General features: G+C 38.6%; 1 protein-coding gene across 12 annotated transcripts in view; it reads left to right on the top strand.

Moving 5' to 3' along the window:
- Positions 1-21792, top strand: part of EXOC6 (exocyst complex component 6) — a 185165-nt gene that overhangs the window by 116986 nt on the left and 46387 nt on the right. For 7 of the 12 annotated variants that reach the window (XM_039547871.1, XM_039547872.1, XM_039547877.1 and 4 more), the window contains exons 18-20: positions 4733-4912; positions 8991-9020; positions 16944-17085. In XM_039547871.1, coding sequence (XP_039403805.1) covers positions 4733-4912; positions 8991-9020; positions 16944-17085 — 352 coding nt within the window. The remainder of the gene's footprint in view (positions 1-4732; positions 4913-8990; positions 9021-16943; positions 17086-21792) is intronic. The other 5 variants (XM_039547873.1, XM_039547875.1, XM_039547882.1 and 2 more) reach the window with 2 other exon arrangements.

A 21792-nucleotide genomic window follows, 5' to 3' on the forward strand; every position in this document is an offset into this window, starting at 1 on the left:
TTCATCTCCTCTACCTCCAGCCTTCTCATGTCTGTTTCATTTAATGCAGCTGCTTCCAGACCACAGAGTAATACTGTTAGTATGCTGGTTTGATAAATTTTCACTTTAGTTCCAAATATAATGTTTGTACCAGTCTATAATTTCATCCATTTCTGTGCAGCACTTGTAGCTAAAGCACATTTCCTTGTAACCTCATCCTTGATGGAACTCTCCTCACTAATCAAGTGTCCTAGGTATTCACAAGATTCTGCTTGTTCTATGACTTAGCTGCTGCACTTTATCTATTGTCCCTTTTCCAAGATGCAACCACTTTGTCATTTTGGCATTTATAGTAAGCTGAAGTTGACTACACCAATTTCCCAAGAGAGTGAAGAGTATTGTGATGAAGTAGGAGTGTTCTTAATGTTTCCTCTGAATACTGTGTGGGTGCCTCAGTTTCCCCATGCATTTCTTAAGTCTCTAGGGGGTGAGAGTGTTGCAGAGCAAAGGGCCAGTGACATAAATGGCCGACACTCTATCTCCTGGCAACTAATGGCCGGGGCCCTTCCCCCCAGCAAGGAGATAGCTAAAAGTGTTGGAGAACAAAGAGATCAGGTGACCTCCTGGCCAGGGAAAGGAACAAAGCCCAGAGGAGGAGGGGCTGGAGGGTGAATCAGTTTGGGAGCTAGACCAGAAGTGAGTGCAGACGTGGGTGTCTGGCTCGCTGCCCCCAGGATGGACCCGGCTGAGGGGTCCTGTTCTCTGTACCTACAAGCTCTGTTTTAGACCATGTTCCTGTCATCTAATAAACCTGTTTTACTGGCTGGCCAAGAGTCACATCTGACTGCGAAGTGGGGTTGCAGGATTCTGTGGCTTCTCCAGGACCCCGCCAGGGCGGACTCACTGTGGGAAGTGCAAGGAGGGGCAGAGGATGCTGAATGCTCCAAAGGTCAGACCCAGGAAGGTGGAAGCCGTGTGAGCTTCTTGCCCTGAAGACAGTCTGCTCACAGAGAGGAGACTTCACCAGAGTCCTGACTGGCTTTGTAGGGAGCAGTTCCAGAGCATCACCTGGGAACTCCGTGACGATCATTATTAATGCAAACATGTCTGCCAGTTGTGCAATGTCATTTGCACAAGTTAAGGAGCTTAACTCTAGATCAGTGGTGGGCATGTGGCCTGTCAGGGTAATCCACTGGGGGGCCGCAAGACAGTTTGTTTACATCGACTCTCCGCAGGCATGGCCACCCGCAGCTCCCAGTGGCCACATTGCACTGTTCCCGGCCGGCTCCCAGTGGCTGCAGTTCACCATTCCCGGCCAATGGAAGCTATGGGAAGCAGTGGCCAGCACGTCCCTTTGGCCCGCACCACTTCCTGCAGCTCCCATTGGCCGGGAACAGTGCACTGCGGCCACTGGGAGCTGCGGGCGGCCCTGCCTGCGGACGGTCAATGTAAAAAACTGTCTCACGGCCTGCCAGTTGATTACCTTGACGGGCCATGTGCGGGCCACAGGTTGCCCACTACTGTTCTAGATCATCCAGTGTCATACCCTCCAACTTGTCTAATGCTCTTAATGTCCAGTTTAATAACATGATGAAACATGACTGATTCTGTGGCCTCTTGTCTTACCCCAAACTTTGACTTGAACCAGTTGCTTTAGTTCCCACCAATTTTTATGGCATTGCAGGAATCTTTGTACCTAGATTTTATAACGGCAATTATTTTATCTGGAACTCCATATGATTTTGCTATTTTCCATAATGCTTCCCTTCAAACTGAATCAAATGCCTTTGTAAAGTCAATCATCTTTAATTTCCATTTTTGCTTTTTTTTCATCAACTAAAGCCAGGTCTGAAACTGCACTGTTTCTCACTTACTTCTTCCTGTAAAATTGTCCTTAATCTGTTGACAATTACTTTCATCATGATTTTTTTGGATCCCAACCATAAGCTTATACCTCTATAATTATTGTATCCGTAGGATTGGTACAATTATTATTTATACACAGTCATCTGGTACCTCCTGTTACTCCCGTACCTACTTTATGGTTTTCTAGTGCTTTGATATCATTGTCCTGCCAGTTTTTAGCAGCTCAGCTATTTTATTGTCTGTTCCTGCAGTAGCAAGTTAGAGCAGCCATACCAAATTCTACTTGCCCATTCGTCTGGCACAAATATATGTATTTATAATTTAGTGGCAAGTAAATATAATTCCAATGTTGCCTAATTTCAGAGTAACACATTTTTGGCTCCTGCTGGAGCTACTTTCACAATGATGTGAGAATGTCCAACTTTAACTCAGTTTTCAGATTACTCAGGAAGAAAAACTCTCAGGCTGTCTTCCCCACTTCCTCACCTTTTGGGAAAGAGCAGCCAATCACAGCTACAGCAGTAGACAGACAGAGTTCTCTTCCCATCCCCTCAGGAGGGGAAAGAAGAAGCAGCAGGCACCATTCTACAGGAAGAGAAAGAAGAGGGGAAAGCAGAAAAAGCCCAGTAGCCCAAAGCAGCTCTCTACGCCTCCCCTACTGTGAACAATATATCAGTTTCCCTGTATCCTCCCTCTTCCATCTCCCCTCTCCAGGTCTGGGAAGTAGGAGAAGACAAATCCCTTGGAGCTGCCTTTCCCCCTCAGGTATAAGAGAGTGGGCAAGCATGAGGAACCTGTGAGCTACTCCCCCTTAGGGCCGCGAGAGAGGGGATAAAAATCCCCAGGGAGCTTTCCCTCCCCCCAGGCCTGGTAAGGGGTAGGGTACCTCTAAAGTTGCAGGAGGAATCTAGCTGAGCTGGGAGGAAAAGGGCACATGTGAGGTTGGGTGGCAAAATTATGCAAAATTATTGTGTGGCTCTGTCGGTGGAGTTAACATGGAAGCTGAGGCACCAAACTGATGTAGTCCGCCAGGAGGAGCATTGTACCAGGGATGAGAACAGGCACAAATATCTCTCTCCAAAAAGGAGGCAAACAGCCTCCCCTAAGGCTCACTCCTCTAAAAGTTTGAAGGTGAAATCCCAACCGATGTGCCCACACTGAAATCCAAGATGGCACTGACTGTCTGTTCCCATACCAAGGACCATGCTGTCTCTGGTACCAACAGCAAGGCACCAATCTTGGCCTCATCCCCTTTGGCACGAAGGCCCATTACTGTGGTACCACCTGAGACCCTGCCTATGGTCATCCATGGGATTTCCATTTTGGTGTAGAGAGACCTTTCTGATGGATTGGCACTAGAATCACTTGTCATCGAGAGGCTACAGGATGTTATTGCCAAACCACCCTTCAGTGCTGATCGCAAGACCAGGCAGGGCATGCCTGACAGAACTGCCCCACCATTGGAAGACGCATATTAATTTTCTCTTCCTCAGAAGAACATAGCAAGATTTCCTTCCCTGAGCATAGCCCATAATCCCCGTGGTGACACAATATGAGTTTTGCAGAAAGTGGTGGGAAGACTCCTTGAGGGTTACCAGGGCCATTTGTTGTGTTTGAACTGGTGAAGGGACAACTCACATCCTCCTACACATCCTCCAAGCAAATAGGCAACTGCTTGTTAGTCACAAAGAGTGGAATCTGTGTGAACAATAACTCGAAGAAGAAAGAACAGTTATGTACCGTGCAGTAACTACGTATGTTTTTTTGAGATGTGCATGCAGATTCCGCAACCTGCCTTCCATTCCTGCTAATCAGAGACTGCTCTTATGGGATTTTAATTGGCAAAGGAACTGAGGCACTTGAGGCCTCTCCATTCTATGCCCTTGGCTTTGTGGGGTGACAGGTAACTCAGGGCACAAGCATGGCCCTATTGGACACGGCTATTCGAAAAGAATCCAATCTTGCCTACTTGGGGTGCATGTGCACCAAGAGTAGAATCTGTGTGGACAACATATCTCAAAGAACCCCACCCATACCCCTGAGATGTATGAGAAGTTCAGATGCTATGTGGATCATGACCTGTCCTGGGATTTATCTTATATATTTAACTGACTCCTATTAGCATAATATTTGAGCACCTCATAATCTTTAATATATCCATCATTACAGTGCCCCTGTGAAGTAAGAAATTGCTGTTATATCCCAAAACACTGATATTGCTGAGGACAGATTGATAATGGGTGGTGTGTTCTGAAACCTGGTGTGTTATACTGTCATTTATGAAGAGGAAACGCGTATTCATAAAATGTGTATTTTTTATTATTTAGGGTGTCTATTGTTAATGTAAAAACTTGTGAATCCTGGCTGTTCAGCCATAACAGATATGATCATTAGTTTTTTCTTGATCAGTTTTCTTTGTAAAGGTGGGCAAATAAATTTGTTCCTGGTCCGGTAAATTTTCATTATAGTTTTCCAAAACGGAGTTAAAGATTTTCACTGGAAAGAAGAGCAGACTGACTGATTTTTGATTCTGTCTCCAAGTCTCCAGGATGAGTCTGAAGAATACTAATGTTGCTCTACAGTGAGATTAATTTATCAACATCTTTATAGTACACATAACCATAGTATCTGAAAAACCATATTCAGGATGGCACTATGTTGATATTCTTAAACAAAAAAAAAAACCAACCAAGGATTTAATTAAGTTGCCACTGGCAACGTTGTGCTTTCAAGCCACAAGTTACAGCATGGATTTAAAAACTAGTCAATGTTTTACTTGATTCCCAAAAAGTCATATGCTCCATTAAATGACACTTCTATCAGTGGAGTTATATCAGTTTTAATAAAGTTTTGAGTGGTGATTATGCGGTGTTGGTATTTTTTTCAGGATGCAAGACATGCAGCAGAAGGAGAAATATACACCAAACTGAATCAAAAAATTGATGAATTTATTCAGCTTGCTGACTACGATTGGACAATGTCTGAGCCTGCTGGAAGAGCCAGTGGATATTTAATGGACCTTATTAATTTCTTAAGAAGCACATTTCAAGTTTTTACTCACTTGCCTGTAAGTATACAAAAAAGGCTTTGTTTTCAGATTATTGGAGTCCTATTTTCTATAAATTTTAACTTTCTGATTTTTGGAAGAAAATAGCTTTTAAGTAAATATTTTTGGGGGATAGACATGATTTCAGATTGCTTACATGCTAACTGATGCATTATTCAGTGTAGAATTATATATTATGATGAACGGAATTATAAAATATTTGTAAAAGATTTTTCTTTCAAAGAAAATAAAATGCAGCACCTCAAAGCTTTTTTTTTTTTTTTTTACTCAACTACTAGTAGTAAACATTCATACTGTTTTTTAGATCTCATAAAACTTAAATCACTTCAGGCCAGATTTTCAAATGTTTATTTTAATTGTGCCTGCAAATTCTGTGGACAAGTCCACTGATCCACAGAATGCAAACCTGATTCAACCTGTGCACATTGTGTGTGTGATTTTGAACAACATCTAAAAATTTAAACCCAAAGCTCTGTTTAAATTAAAGTATTTTTTGTCCAATAAAACTCCATAGCCTTCTACCTGTCTGAGTTCCCACTGAAACTAATCTTCATTCATGAGTCAGATAAATTCCTTATTTTCCTTAGCTCCAAGTAAAGGGAGTATTGTCCATCTGATTTATGTATCAATTATTATAGTTCATTGTCTGAGTAGTCACTTTTCAAGACAAGTGCACAACTACTAGGGTGGATTCTGCTCTTAGTTTATACCATTGTAGATCTGGAGTAACTCCAATGAAATCAGTGGAATTACTTCCAGTTTACAGCGGCGGCTCCAGGCACCAGTGCTCCAAGTGCGTGCCTGGGGTGGCAAGCCGCGGGGGGCGCCCTGCTGGTCCCTGTGAGGGCGGCAGGCAGGCAGCCTTTGGCAGCACGCCTGTGGGAGGTCCCCGGTCCCGCGGATTTGGTGGTAATTCGGCGGCGGGTATGCTGAAACTGCGGGACCGGCCACTCTCCCGCAGGTGTGCCACCGAATCCACGGGACCGGGGACCTCCTGCAGGCAAGCCGCCGAAGGCTGCCTGACTGCCATGCTTGGGGCAGAAAAAAGCTAGAGCTGCCCCTGCCAGTTTGTATCAGTGCCACAGCAGAATTTGGCCCAAAACATCTAGCCTTTATGGATTCATTACACTGTGCTTCAGCATGTTCCTTGTTGTTATTGCTTGATGTGTGATTGCTTTACCCACATTCAGTGCCTCTGGACAGGTGTACAATCTTATTAATAAATATAACATAGTTCTATTAGTCTGTAGTTTCCACATCTCTGTTGGAAGTTAAATCAAGAAAAGAATTTCACCTATGAATACTATAGCATAATTACAGTAGGTAAGGGAATTAGAGATTTTTTTTGCTTTCCTCTGAAGCATCATATATTTGGCTATTTGTAGAGGAGACAAGATATTAGAGTTGGTGCACAATGGAACAGATCTGGTATTCCAAATCTAATATTAAAGTGGCTTTGATTTTTCTCTGTCTTATTTTTCCCCCCACTCTTAAAGAATTGCTCTTTTGGCACATAAGGTTAATAGCTGTATGAAATATGAGGGATGTGGAACATTTCTAATCCACTTTCAGGGGCTAAGCTTCATTAGTCATAACTGATATACTTATATGGCTTATGGCCATTTGCACTGATGGTGGGGTGCTACATTTCAATTTGGTGACACTGCTTTACATGTTAAGTAACCCTGGGTTTAGTGGGCTAACATAAGTGTCATTTCCTTGCAAGAACTTGCCTATCTGTGCCAACATTGTAGCGCTGAATGGGAAAGAATGGAAAGAAGCAGTTATATCAGTTAACAATTGAATAAAAAGAATGGAAGGGATATACATTCATATTTTAGAGCATAACCTAACCTCTAGCTGAGAAGGTGAGGAAGAAACTTCCCCTGGTGGACAGGTTATTCTATAATTCCCTACTTTGAGTTTCTTGCGTTTGGTACTGGCCACTGTAATAGACAGGATACTGAACTAGATGGACTACCAGTTTGCTCTAGTATTACAGTTCCAGTAAAATGTAGGATGGTATCTTTTTGTCTTATTCTGGGCCTCTCTAATAGAATAACCTAGGACACATTTGCTTGACCTGGTTGATTGATTTGTGAACAAGTCAACAAAATGTGGAAACCTGTTCGACAGACCTCTGTATATAAATAGTAGTGCGAGAGTTGTAGAAAAGATATGAAAATTAGTTTATTATTTAATTCTTTTCCTTACCATTAGTTTCAGAGTTTGATTTGTAATAGGAGGAAATATTTGTCCTAAAAAGGATGTTTATAATAAAGGTATTTTCAATAGACAAGCCCACAAAACTGCCTCATTTTCATAATTAAACAAGTTAATAAATCATAAACAAGCCTAACCTTAGAGATTTTGATGTCTTAAGCAAAGCTAGATTGTAATGTGCCACATATAGGATTTTGGATGGGATAGTTTTTAGAAGGACTTTTCATTAACAAAATAAAAGCTTCACAATTTTACTTCAAGAAATGTTGGTGCCTTATTGCATTGGTGGTAGAAATATCATGGATATTCAAACATATATTAATAGTTCAGTACTCTTTATATCCAGAAACTATAGAACCAAGTCCTGCTCATTTGGTTGTGGGTATGGTGAGGAAAGAAGAAGGTACAGGGAGCCTCTTCTCCCTCCACCCCTTGTGTATCCACATAGCAGAAAGGCAGAATATAATTCAGGTGTTTACTAGTCTGGAGACATGGCCACCTTGCTCCCATGAGCTCTCCATAGTCTGATTCAGACATGGTGTGCTGCCTGTTGAAGGATGGTTAGACTCCAGTCTGCTTCTGCATATGCTTTCATGTGCATATGCACAGCAGAAGGTTACACATTATGACTTCTGTGCATCTGACATTAGAACCTACTTCTTTTTTGGAATATGTGTAACTACCTCTAAATGTATAGAGACAGTAACATCCGTGTGTGTGTGCGTGTGCCATGCTTGCATATGGGCATATACTTAGATGTGTTTGCATTGATGGGGACATAACTCTAAAAAAAACTGAATATAAAATGTAAAAATTTGTTTTATACAATTATACTATTTTATGTTTGAATCTAAAGAACCCAAAACAGGCTCACTATGATCTAAGTTACTACATCTAGGTATGGCATGGTAAAGGTGACAACCCAAACTGCTCAGGTTTTGCTCTCATAGCAACTGTGGCATCACTGGGATGTCTCTCTAGCATTGTTTCTCCTTAAAGTTCTCATATACTCCAGGGGTGTAGGTGTACTGTACATTACCAACAATGTTAGCATAAAAGGCGTGAAAAAGAAAATGTTTTCTTTTCACATTTGTTAGTTCATCCAATTACCATTAATAGTAAAATTTGTGAAAAAATAAATTACTTACGGAACAGAGACTTTATTTAGCCTTGCATTGTGCTAAAGCATTCCTAAGTATTGCTTGAATGAAATAGATTAATAAATTACTAATAATCATGTGCTTTGTAGTTTGGATGTTAAATATACATGATGAAAATATTTTTAAGGAACCATTTAATTTTTATTTTGAATATTTTAATAAATCTATCATTAATACTTATTACAATTAAAACTTGCTAGAAGATCAACTCAGAAAATGTTACTTGTGGAATGTGTTCCTTTGGATTTTTTATTTTGACATACAGCTCATTCCCACTGAAAAAGACAATCTTTATATTAAGTACCCTTATTTCAGTGTAATCACTTTTTTGTGTATCTTTGCAAAATAATAATTTTTAATTTGTTTATAGCTTTTTTCTTACATTTTCCAAGGAATTTTGACTTTTCTTTGAATTTTAGAAAATGTATCCGTTTGATATAGCAAAATATTTTTGTCTTCTGTGAGTGTTAAGAATATCAAAACTTTATATAGCAAATTAAGCCTTCCTAGATCTAGGTATTTTTCATTCATGCAGACTATGGCAAAATAATTTTAGCACTTAATAATTATCAAGACTCATAAAATACAAGTTTTCTGAAGAATTTTCTTCCCTTTTACTGATGCCAACATTTCTTTTGATGTTGACAGTACATTTTAATTTTTTGTTTTGATTGCCTTACTGGTTTCCTTCTCAGAATAACAACAATGACCATGCAGCTATGTCGGTAAGTAGATGCAAGATGAAGAAAAAGCATGTAAACTGAAAAACTATGAACTGCCTGCAGGCTTATTGCTTCAATATTTAATCACTTAATAAATCCCCCCACCTACAAAACCCTTCCATTTGTTTGATGACTCACTGGGTACCTCGTTGTGTGGTTGCATGCAAGAGACGTGTTAATTACTAACATTGGTCTTTCGTATTTTGGGACAGAAGGAACCCTAAAAGCCTTGCAGAAACATGATAGGGTGTGCATTGTATCACAAATGAGATAATTCAGAGGAGACTTTAAGACCTTTTGGAAGTGAGGTCAGGTGTCAAAATGCAGCTGTGGGTTGTGCATACAGAATAAGGTTAAAATGAAGAAACAGTGGCACAGAATAAAGATTTGGTGAAAGTTCTATATCCCTTTTGGTGCACATGCTGGCTGGAGTTGAAGGAATGTCTGCACTCAAATGTTTTTGTGTAAAAAGATGATGGATTGCATTTAGGGATTCATCCATGCCCTGATTATTTTCAGGTCATCAAGTTTTTTTAAAAAGCAGTTTACTTTGATCAACCACAGATTATTTCCATGATAATGAATAATGAAAATTGAGAAATTAATATTGGGTTTGTTAGCAATTGTTTCAGAACATGGAGTGGCAGAATTGCCTTTCTTTTGTAATTTCACATGCATGTAGAATTTTGATTTATCATACCCAATTTGGTTTTATTTGATTGCGTTATTCTCGTATTTTAAAAAATGAAAGATTTTGTAAGGCATTTATTATGTATGATATTGAAGTAAATGTTAGAAACATTTATTTTTTAAAGTTAGTACACATTTTATGTCTTTATTTTTGTGGAGAAATATATTAGAAGTAGATTGAGATGTTGGTTATTTTGTTTTTGCTAAATCTACCAAAAGCTTTGCTACTAAGTATCCAAAGAATTTCCAGAGTCCAGCTAACATAGGGTATGTTTTTTTTATTGAACGTAAACATAGAGATGTTTAGAAACTGCACTACTTGAATTACAAAAATGATGTGCTTTTAGTAAAATAGAAATAAAAGCACATATATTAAGTTTAAAGGAATATGTCAAAGTTTTGTGGGCTCAAAATTATTCCCTTTAAATGTTTTTTTCCTGTAGTTTTTGAAGGCCAGGATTCCTCCGTGTCTCCTTCAACAACAGTCCTTTCAGTGGTGAGATATTAAAAACTCCATCATAGTGTGTATGTGTATATTGTAATTCACAGCTTTGTATCTGGAGCAGCCAAACAGTTGGATTATTTTTAATAACACATCACTCCTAGGACTGGCTGTCAAAAGCAAGTTGGAGGAGTCCTGATCTCCAAATTTGAGGGGAGAGAAGGAACTAAACTTTCAAAGTAATTTGGAGGGCAGGGGGGTGCATAAACCTGAATAAGTGTCCCTTAAATTGTTGCTTCTTTTAACAAATGAAAAGGATTTTTGTTGTATGTTTATGAAATTATATTATTTTCCACCACTCTCCCTTACCTTTTTTACTCACATCTATTTAGGATTATTTTCATTTTATTAGTTCCAATTTTTAGCATCCATCCAAAGTTTGCTGTGGGTACCGTATTTTATGCATTTAAAACTAAAACATAATGGACTGCCGATGCTCACCAAACCCCTTTAATAACAGTAACCCATCAAACAATCCACCATGTTCCATCAACCTGCCTCCCCACCTTCCAATGACTGGAAAAAAAACAAGTGGGCTCTGAAGAATGTTCAGAAAATAGACTCTGGTAGACCAAGGAGGGTTAGGACCAATTTCCAAAGCCAAGATCCCACAGGAAAAATGCCCTATGAGCATCATTCTCTCTTCTTTACTGAGACCGCTGAAGTTTGAGTAACTCTACTCAAAGCCACCACTTTGAACTCCACCCAAAAATATATTGGTGGGTAGTGTGGATTCTGGAACACTGGCAGTAATGTGTTTTCTCTGTGAAACATAATCTTAAATAAACATGTTCTGCACTACCTTCAGTTTTCACATGAGCAGTATATAGCCCCATGTGCAGTGCATTATAGTAATTTAATCTGCCATTGATAAAGGCATGCATAACTGTAGCAAGATCTGCTTCCAAAGGGCACTTCTTGAAAGTCATATTTGGAAAAATGCACTTTTGGCCAAAGCTTTTACCTCAGTATCCAAGGTTAGCCCAGAATCTTAAAGGGACAAATACCTGCCCTTAATCAGGGGTGCTTATATTAATTGATAATGCTTCCCCCACAGCACTCATGTTATTTCTGACTTGTCCAGGTTGAGCCTTATCCAACCCGCAGTTCATATAGATAGTGGTTCACTGTACAGGGCATCATCAGCATGTTGATGCACCATTGCACCATTGCCTTAGTCCCCTCACTTAACTTCTTAACCATCTCATAACACACACACATTTAATTTAATCCTGTTAATGGATTGGTAATGGTTTATTTAGCAGAGGCCTCAGAACAGCTTCCTTAAGGATAGCCAGCATGTTGCCTTCCACCCCTAGGGAAACATTAACTGTCTTCACCAACAAAGGTGATATAGCAAGGGAGTCTCATCTAAGCTAAAGTGTCCGCCTCACTTCACTCCCCCACCATTAAGATTTATTTGTATTAAATTAGTGCCTAGAAATCCCAGCTAACAGGCCTTGTGCTAGGCAGTGGATGCACACATAGTAAAAGAGAGCCCCTGCCCTGAAAAGCTTGCAATCTAAATAGAGAAGACCAGATAAAGCACAAGAATGAGGAAGTATAATTATCCTGGATGAAAGTGGATGCTGGTTCCATAGAAGATTAGCTTGTTCAGCAGAAAGTTGTCCTACATTCGAAGAATCCCATTTCCTTTTCCTGCACAGAAAACCACAGACAGGCTTGTAACTGACATTGCATGGTGCAGAAAAGGAGAAGTGTGTAGTCCACGGTGCTGGACTCTTGCTTCCTCTTTAATCTACATTCTAACACCTACCCTCTCTTTTAATGGCATAAAAAGCAAACAGTATTCAGTCAGCTCCAATTAACATAAAAATCAATGGCCACATGTAAATGTTGAACTCTTTGGAATGGAAAGAATCTCTTTCTCTCTTTCTTCGGTGAATCATCTAGCATACATTTAGGTGCTATAAATTTACTACATCGTGATATGTGGCAGTAAGGGAGTATGAGCCTCAGCAGGTCACGCACACCAGCTGTGCCCTGGGCTGACTGGTCCAGAGTCACAGAAGTGGTGTGATAAGGGCATCTTCTTCAGCTGCACATATGAGAGGTGTAGAGCAGGTAGAGAGTTCATGTAATGAGCTTCCTGTTCTGTTGAAGGAGCCAGCATGTCTCCCAACACCACCACTGACACTTGCTGCTGGAGTTGGAGTAATCCTATGTGATTTGTAATGGATCAGGCTCAGATCTCTTAACCAATGGTATGGAGGTGCATTGTCTTTTGGAGCTCTGCAGCCCTTGTGTGCCATGAAGCTCCTGCTGCCTCTGCTTTGCAGAAGCTACTAGGATTTGGCCGTATGAGTTTATTTTAATCTTCAGGTTTTTCTCACATAAACATCCTATATAAGCTTCACTTTTGTGATTTATAATGGCACTATACCTATAAAAACATAGGTCCTCATCCTAAAAATCCATACATATGTAGTCTCATTAAGTCAATGGGATGGCTTCTGTGAATAAAAGATGCAGTCTTGAGCCCTTATTTGGAAAGTTCAGGATATATTACAGCTTAAGTTCTGAGATAAATTAATTTGAAAACAATAGTGGGTAATACTTGTTTCACAAGGATAAATAGGAATTTTTTTATCTAATAAGTGGGCTATCAGATAGTTGAGGAGTTCTTTCAACAGTGATGCATGTATTTTGTTAGTACAAAGTTTAAGACCCTTTGCTGCTTTAGAGGAAACTGTGACTACTGAAAAAAGAATTACAAATTATTTCTCTATGTGAATCTTATGTTTATTTTGATCAACTCCTTGGGGAGGAGGAATTACATCAATAGTAGTGAAATTATGTATTTTTAAAATTCTCCTACTGTTTTAAGAAATAAAATTTTCATCTATTTATCAAAAGTTGGATTTGTTACTGCAATTGTTAAAACTATTAATTAATGTGACTATTGAAACATATGTATTTTAGTTTTCTTGCAGTTTCAGTAAGTTTAAAAATTGCTTAATATCTTTTAATATAGTTAATTTTGAAGCTTAACTTTTTATATTTAACAGACAAGTTTTCTTATTTTCTTTTTCATTGGGGATGGTAGTTTGTGTTGTTTTATTGTTCTTGTGATTGGCAGTGAAAGCCTTATTTCACAGCTTGCTGTGAGGAACTATTGGGTAAAGGGTGGTGGTGCTCCACAAGCTATAGTCAAAAGCTGTCAATCAGAAGCCCACATAGGCTACTTAGAGAATGGGTTTTCTTACTGACTTCTCCAAATGTCACCTCATGCTGTCTTTGATTGGCACTGCCTGGCAGGGAGGATGGATGAATCTGTCACCGGCTGGTTAATTGTGTTGCCGGTCTTAGCCTGACATCAGGTCTTTGACTCTTAAGTGGCTCAATACAAAACAAATTAGCAGATTGTAGTCATATTTCTCATTCTATATGCTTTGACTTTGTTGAATGCAGTCCATAAATCATATTGACTGACACCCTAGTGAATGATGAAAGCTGCTTTTGAGACAGCTAGCATGGATGTAGAAAGCAGTACCGTGAAGGTGCCATGGAAGGATGCATATGGCTGACCCTTTGGGAATTTCCTAGGAGCCAAATGTCTCTTTACTACAATTGTTCTTAAGAGAAAAGCTTTTGGGTACTACAGAAAGGATTTAATATGTCAGCAGATTCTTTTTTGCAAGCTCCTTTGAAATATAAGAAGTTTGTCTAAGGGTTTTCTCTTTTTACAAACTTGTATTTCAGCAAAATGTAAAGGGTTGGTAAAAGTAGTTGCCTTTAAAAAAATGTAGCAGGTGTTTTTACTTATAGAATAGGGTCCTTGTTTCCCGAAATTTGCATTGGTGAAGTAAAAGAATATGCTTAGTAGATAGCGGCAATTATAACTCGTGTGAAGATGAGATGGTAGTAGTTTCTTCATAGAGGTCTGCAATAGTAGAGTGCAATAAAACTGTTGAATTTATGCATGACATCAGATATGTTTATTTAATTTACTTGCTTGACAGAGTAACTTCAAAAAACCCAAAACTTACAAATGCTAAATATTAAGAATGCTTTGAAATTAACTGAACTCGTTTTATTCTGAAGTAGTAGTACATTATGATAATATTCATGGACCCGTAAGTTTACTTTTAAAAACATCCATTTTGAAAAATATTGACAATAGGGATGACAAATTGTTACGTGATATAAGTTGGACTATAAATATAGTCAGACCTCATTTATCAGATATAAATTTGAAATAATGTTTCACATTTTCTAAAAAAATTACTTGAATTTTTATTTTATCCTCTTATGAATAAGTGTTATAACCCTGTGCATTTTGAATTTGGAAATACTGAATATTGCAAAGTAAATCTATAAAGGAGTTTAAATTAGTTTAGTAGAGTAATAACTCAGATTCTTGTGGTTTACAGATAAGTTTAATAGATTTAGCCTTACCTTTTTTAACCTAGATTTACAAAAACCTAGTGATCTCACTGAATAGTTGTAAATTGTGTACAGTAAACTCCCCCCTTATCACTCCTTGACTGTACCATGAGAACAATAAGCCTGTAGTTCAAGTGCATAGTTGGGAGTAATTTAAATGTTAGGATGTTCGCATTTTGTCATTTAAAATAAGCATTAAATGCACATATATTGATACTTATTTTAAAAAGTCCAACATAATTATTTCATATCATGTATTTCTGTATTGTCACCGTTATCTTGTGCTCCAGTGCTATTAATACATGCCAGTTTACAACAATTAAGTTCAGAAGCTTGGTCAGAAAGGTAAAATGGAATCTTTTGTTTATAAGAATACACACTTGTTTGCATATAAAATAAATTTAATGTTAATTTTTTTCTTGACAACCTATTAATCTGCTTATACTGTTATTACATTATGTTGGCAGCATAAATAGGACATGGAGCTGATTTGATGGAGCAGTACATTAAACTGAAATGCACTAGTTGTTCCATTAAATCAAAATGACATTTCCATTAAGTATCTCAAACCTACTACATTGTAATTAAATGAATTGTGGCCCATTGGTTATCCTCCTCCCCTTTTTCCCCCCCATTCATATTGATGTTGTTTTGCTTGGGGAATAGAGCTGCATGTCTCCCAATGTAATTACCATTGGGTTTGGGAGACTTTTAAGCATGCTGTTCTTGCATTGTTTCTTACATTCCTTGTTGGCAGTTCATCTGTTTCGGTCAAATATGTTATTTGCTCCTGCTTTACTTTTTTAAGGCTTTCAACTAAGAAATTGACATCTCATTTTAGATATGAAGCTCCTTACAGTTCAAGGTGTCCTAATGCTAAAGTTATATTAGTGAAAGTTGTTGGAAGTTCCAGTTTGACATCAGAACAGAGTGCATAATGTAATATCCATGAACAAAAGCAGGGAAAGTTCAAAGAAATTCCAAAGTGATACATTGTATTATGTATATATTCTTTTGATAAATTAAATTATAACAGTAAATTATGAAAGCAACACAAAATATTTAGAGCCAGATTTTGCTCTCTGATGTTCATAAACATACAACTCTCATTGAAATGAATGAGTTGTACTTGCATAACTAAGGGCAAAATCTGTCTCTTTATCCTTTAGAAAATAGTCTTAATTATTTTTTGGCCTGTAATTAAAATTATAGTAATAATTTAAAAGGTAAAGTTATTTGTATTGCACAAGGTATACTAAATCATTTCTCCTCTATAAAAATATGGTATATTAATACTTGAGCTATGTTACAAAATAAATTATATCATTAACTGAGATCATTACATTAAAACATATTTATTTAAAGGTACATTAAACCACAAGTTCAGTAAAGCATAACATTACAATTTAACACAAAGATTTCAATGTTTTAAAAATATTGCAACATTGTGGGTAAAAGATAGCTCTAGTGAGGTAGTCATTATGAATAATTGTTTTGAAATTTCATCTTAATTGGTTATCCATCTGCAGTGCAACTTTCATATTTGGTTTTAAATTAACATTTGATTAAATAGTTTAGCATGTTCATCGCTAAATTGTGCTTTGTTTTATTAATCTCTTGTAATGGGAAATAATTTCTTTTGAAGGATTCTGTAAAAATTGAAATGAAAATGTAAATAACTGGATTGTGATTAGAAAATTATTTCTGTTTTGTACAGCAGAGGGCCACTATTCATTTTGTGAGTAGTTGATTTCCATGGACCATTATTTAACCTGTCAAATACTTTAAAAGTGTATGGACAGGCTTGAAGTTTGAAAGCAGCAGATTTGGGGGCTGGAAATCAACAGTTTAATATTTCTGTAATAATGAGCTATTATGGTAAAATACCCAGGTAAAAGCAAATGTTTTGATTCTATAAAGGTATTTGTCTGTTTTATGGTGTTACACATATGCAATGTGTCAATTTCCATTCCAGTTTTCATTGTGTTCAAAAATGTCGTCATAAGGTTAACAACATATTTCAGCAACGAATATTTTTCATGACACTCTTCCAGTCTATACTCTTGAAAAATATTTGGATTTGTCTATGAGTCCAGAAAAATTACCACTCTTGCTTAATACATATTTGGGTTGTGTTTAATGCTCGTAAAGATTTAATTATATTCAAAACTGATAAAATTGCATCAAATACATTTTCATTAATCATTCCGTGTCTAAGTGTAGTTGTATTAAGAATTTGTGTTGTATATAAAATAAAGTAATACAGGCCATTATCTGGTGGTATATAATTTGCTTGCTATCTTACAACTTGTTACCCTTTTTATCAGGGAAAAGTGGCCCAGACAGCTTGCATGTCAGCCTGCCAACATCTTTCAACATCCCTGATGCAGATGCTATTGGACAGTGAGTTAAAACAGATAAGCATGGGAGCTGTTCAGCAATTTAACTTAGATGTCATACAGTGTGAATGTAAGTAAAGAATTCTGAATGTTACATTATTTGTATGTTTCATTATAACTGCCATGACACAAACAAAAATTTCTTTATCTAAGCCAGGTAGTGATCCTTTTCTATAGCATACAAAATTTTTGTCTTTTGCTTATGCTTTTATTTCACCTATATTTTAAAGGACGCTACCATTTTTGGTTATGTAGATAACTGTGAGAATAATTTTCCAAATGAAGTTAAATTACTTAAATGAAAATATTAACTTATGACATCTTGATTTTTAAAGGGTATTAAATATTCAGGACCCCAAAATGCTGACAGTTAGATGGTTTTAAATAAAGACCCTGAATATTAAGGCACCTGGAAAGCTTTTTAATGAAACTAAGCATTGCTTAGATTGAATTGTCCTTCTATTGTGTCTTCTAGTAGCATAATAATCATTATGTAATACAAAGCTATAATCTACCATAAAATTACACACAAAACACTATGTTAAAAGAACATTAAGGTTTCATAGTCAGCCACTGAAAACTTAGGAAACGCCAGAATAGAGATTGACTGTGCAACCTTAATTCAATCCCCGTGTGTATCTGCATTATGATACAGTCTTTAATTATATGATCACATACTATTTTTTCCACAGGCCCTGCCTCATTCAATGCACAAGATGGATGGTGCTCAATTAATGAGCAGCTGTTAAATATTTTGTCTGAGTGTTCAATGTGTGACCCTACGCCTTATTTACCTTATTTACTATTGAAATCTTGCTGTAAATACAGAATAATAATTACCTCATATGCTTTCTATGGTACTCATTACTATACTTAGCTGAGTGCTTCACAAACAGTGGAGTGGATATTATTCCCATTTTACAGATAGGGAGACAAGGCATAGAAAGAGTAAGGTCAAAAGTCCCCACAAACTTGGGTGCCACCTTAGGTGTCCTTGAGACTCCATGGACCTGATCTTTCAGAATACTTAGCTTTAGACAGCACTTTATATATTTAAGCATGTCTCACACTGACTTCATTTGCAGCTGTGAGCACCCAGCAGTTCTGAAAATCAAACCACAGGGTCTCAAGTTGGACTACTAGGAAATGAAAAACACTCAATTAATTACTACCTGTGAAAAGTTTGGTTTAAGTGACTTGCCCAGCATCACATAGGAACTCTGTGTCAGAGGCAGAAATAAAATCCAGTTCTCCAGGTGAGCATTCAACTGCCTTAATCATGAGACCATCCCTTCTCTTCCTACAGTCCCCCTGCCTCATTCACTACACATCTTTCAATTTCTGCAGTAAGGCGGATGTCATACAGACAACAGACTAGATCCATCCTCTTTGCTAAATGAGGCAGGGAGCCTGTGGAAATCATGTAGTTAAAGGCTGTACCTTAATGTATACATACAAGGGGACCAAATTAAGGCTTCACAGACAACCTTAATTCTGGCATTTCCTAAGTTTTGAGTGCTTGATTTTGCAACCTTAATAATATTCTTTTAATGTAGTGTGTAATTTCTGAGGTTTGTAAAAAAAAAAAAAAGCAAACTGAAAAAACAAATTCAAATATGTAGCATCATGTTGATATCCACATGGGTCATCAGCAGGATTAGAACCTTCAGCTCCACAGCTGAGCCCTCTCTCTTGTGTGCTAATGGAGTAACTGAGAGCAATGGTAGGTTGTCTTTCTCTGTGGACCAGCTCTAGAGGAGGATAAAAAACACACTTTGACAGTGGGTTTCATAGATTTTTGCTGACAGATGAAGAATGGTGAGGCTCAGAAAACTAGGATTCCATTCCAAATTCTGGAGGAGAATGTGCTGTAGTGGGCACATGCTCTTCTGCCTGTTCTCCCCAAACTTGACCCCTTCTGCCCTATCTTCAACAATCTGTCTTTGTCCCAGACCTGGGTCTCTTCCCACCCAGGGCTCCTCATTTTTCCTTGCCTACCCAGTGCCAATCTCCATTCCTTAGCCTTCTCATTCCAATCCCAGTATCCTTGCCCAGCCAGTCCCAGTCTCCCCATCCAAGTTTTCTACCCTCAATCCTGTTTCTCTCATGGGCTCCCAGTCTTCTTGCCCAATCAGTTTCAGTGTCCCCACCTTCCCCACCTTGTTTCCTTCCTCAATGTGTCCCAGTCCCCCACTCCTTCTTTCTCTTTCTCTCCTCCCCCTCTCAGTCCCTGTGTCACCAAGCTCTGTGTTCCAATCTAGTCTTTTTCCTCTCCCATCATCTGGCTCTCGTCTCCTCTGCGTTCAAGTCAGGCAGCTTCATCCTCCTGGGGGAGGAAGCACAGGAGAAACAGTCTCCATGCTCTCAGTTCTGGTGTCAGCCTGTACTCCAGCCCAGAGCAGTTGACAGCAGCAGTTGCAGGGTTAGAGCAATGTTCAGTTGCTCTCTAGGGATGTTGCATGCCAGTCTGCTCAACACTAGGAGCTGTCAGGCAGCCGAAGAAGGAATCATGAGATATTTTGCGTGCTAATCTCTTAAGAAGTCTTTGCAGAGAATATGCAAACTGAGTGTTTTTCAAAGGCTTATTACTTGGCTAAATTTGGGCAGACTTTCACAGGAACATCAAAATGCACATCTTGACACACGCCGCCCCTATGCCAAATTTTAAATACCTACCCCAAAGCATGGGGGTACTAGAGCTTTACAAAGGAAAGGTCACCACATTTTTTTTAAATGTCAAAACCTATTTTCCCTAGCCTTGTTCTCAAAAATGGCCAAACCATTTTGGCTAAAACTTAAAAAAAAAAAAATCAACTTGGAAAATTCTAGCCCAAACAGTAAAAGTTTAGCAAAGTTATACACTGAAAACAAGGTCTATAATATGTATGTTAATAACAGGCGGTGCTACCAGCCCTGTCGATAATAAAATGTAATGTGTATGGCTTTATGATTCAGAAGTTGGAGGCTATTTTATGATGTCTAGAGTGATATTTACTATGGCTGAAAGGGTTGCCCAGGGAACCATTATATATAGTAGACTGGAAGTTCCAACCATTCAGGAGAATACATTATCACAGTTATCAGAGTAGTGTTAGTTAGGTCTCTCTCTGTAAGCAAAGCAAGAAGAATGGTGGCCATATATAGACTAACAGATGTTTTGCAGCATGAGCTTTCGTGGGTGAATACCCACTTCTTCGGATGCAAAGATTATCACAGATTATCACGGATTATCACAGTACAATTCTGTTTATTCTACATTTCATATTCCTGAGAGGAAAGACCTTACTAGAAAGTGTTTTGTTATGTTCATTATTAGAACCCTGTGTTGTTGTTTTTTTAAAATTATGATTATTTGTTTGATTTTTGGGGACGTTTATTTCATTTTATTATGGGAGGTCTGAGGGAATGGGAGGGCAGGGGGGCCCTGTGTGGAGGGTGGGTTCTGATCCTGGGGACTGGAAGGCCTTGACCGGGGAGTGGGGGAAGAGGTGCAGAGAAAAGGCTGCCTTGCATTCACCACACAGCAGCGGCTCCTGTCCCATTGGACTGGACCCAGCTCCCCTCTCTGGGCATTCCAGCCTAGCACCTGGGGTCACAGCGCTGCTCAGGATTGGCCTGGCCACCTTGCGACCTGGCACACAAAATTGTAGCACCACTCAGGTTTGGCCCATCCATCCTCTGTCATGACAGAGGGACTGGGGGGGCCAAGTCTGAGTGGTGTTGCAACCTTGAATGCCAGGTTACAATGCCCAGAGCGGGAAGCCAGGCCCAGTCCTGTGTTGGGATATGTTTTTCATTTTATTTCTCTTCACAGGTTGTTTTTTCTTTTATTGCATATTATTTTGCATTTGTTAAAAACACCCAGGGTACTATTCATTATCTCAGTCATCTCCTGCTTACCTAAAAACTGGCTGTAACAAGCAAAGCGTAGCAATTTACCTTTTTGTTAGAGAAAAAAATTAAACCTAAATTATACTACCAACAAATTAACTCTTATGATAGTTCAACATGGTAACAAAGGCTAAGGGCTATCCCTCACGTATGGGTTCACCTGAAGGCCACCACTGGGTATCTTCTCTGGCACTTTTGTGGAATTTTTCAATTCTTTCACTTTTTTCTCTCAAGCAATGAGTTAACTAAGGCCTCTGCATAATCTACCTCCAAGTCAGAATAGTCTTGCTTCTTTTATTATTACTATTTATTATTTATGTAGTTACATAGCATTAAAGATGTACATGGCACTTTGTAGAACAAATAATAACAGATTCCCTGACCAAGGAGCCTCCAATCTCACGATTCTCGTCCTGCAAATCCTTCCTCGTGACTAGCTCTTACCCCTGGAAGTAATCGCATTGAATGGCAAAAGAGTTTACAGGATCAGGCCCAAATTAAGACAAGAACAACAGGAGTAGATGCCAGTATATTTGGGGAAGGTGATAGAAGTTTAAAGGGCAGACAAGAAGACAAGTTCATGGAGTTGCTTGAGTGAGCCGTGCATGATCTTAAAGATTGCAGTCTTATTCGTCATGTTGCTGAGACTACAGTTTACTTTGCCTTCTTAAAGAAACATGTTTGAGAAGTAGTTTAAGGGCAGGGTGGTTGGGTTCAAGAAGCTGGGAGGCCTGATCATGCCTCCAAAGCACTGACAGTGCGTCCATGATAGCTTGCTCACACCCTAGCATTCCAGGGCATTCTAGGTCTATGTTTTGCTTAGTGCTCCTTCACTTCCCTGCACTGACTTACAAGTATCCAGAGCTGCAGGGGATGGCAGCCTGCA

This window comes from Mauremys reevesii, linkage group 7 (assembly GCF_016161935.1).
Source record: "Mauremys reevesii isolate NIE-2019 linkage group 7, ASM1616193v1, whole genome shotgun sequence".
NCBI lineage: Eukaryota > Metazoa > Chordata > Testudines > Geoemydidae > Mauremys > Mauremys reevesii.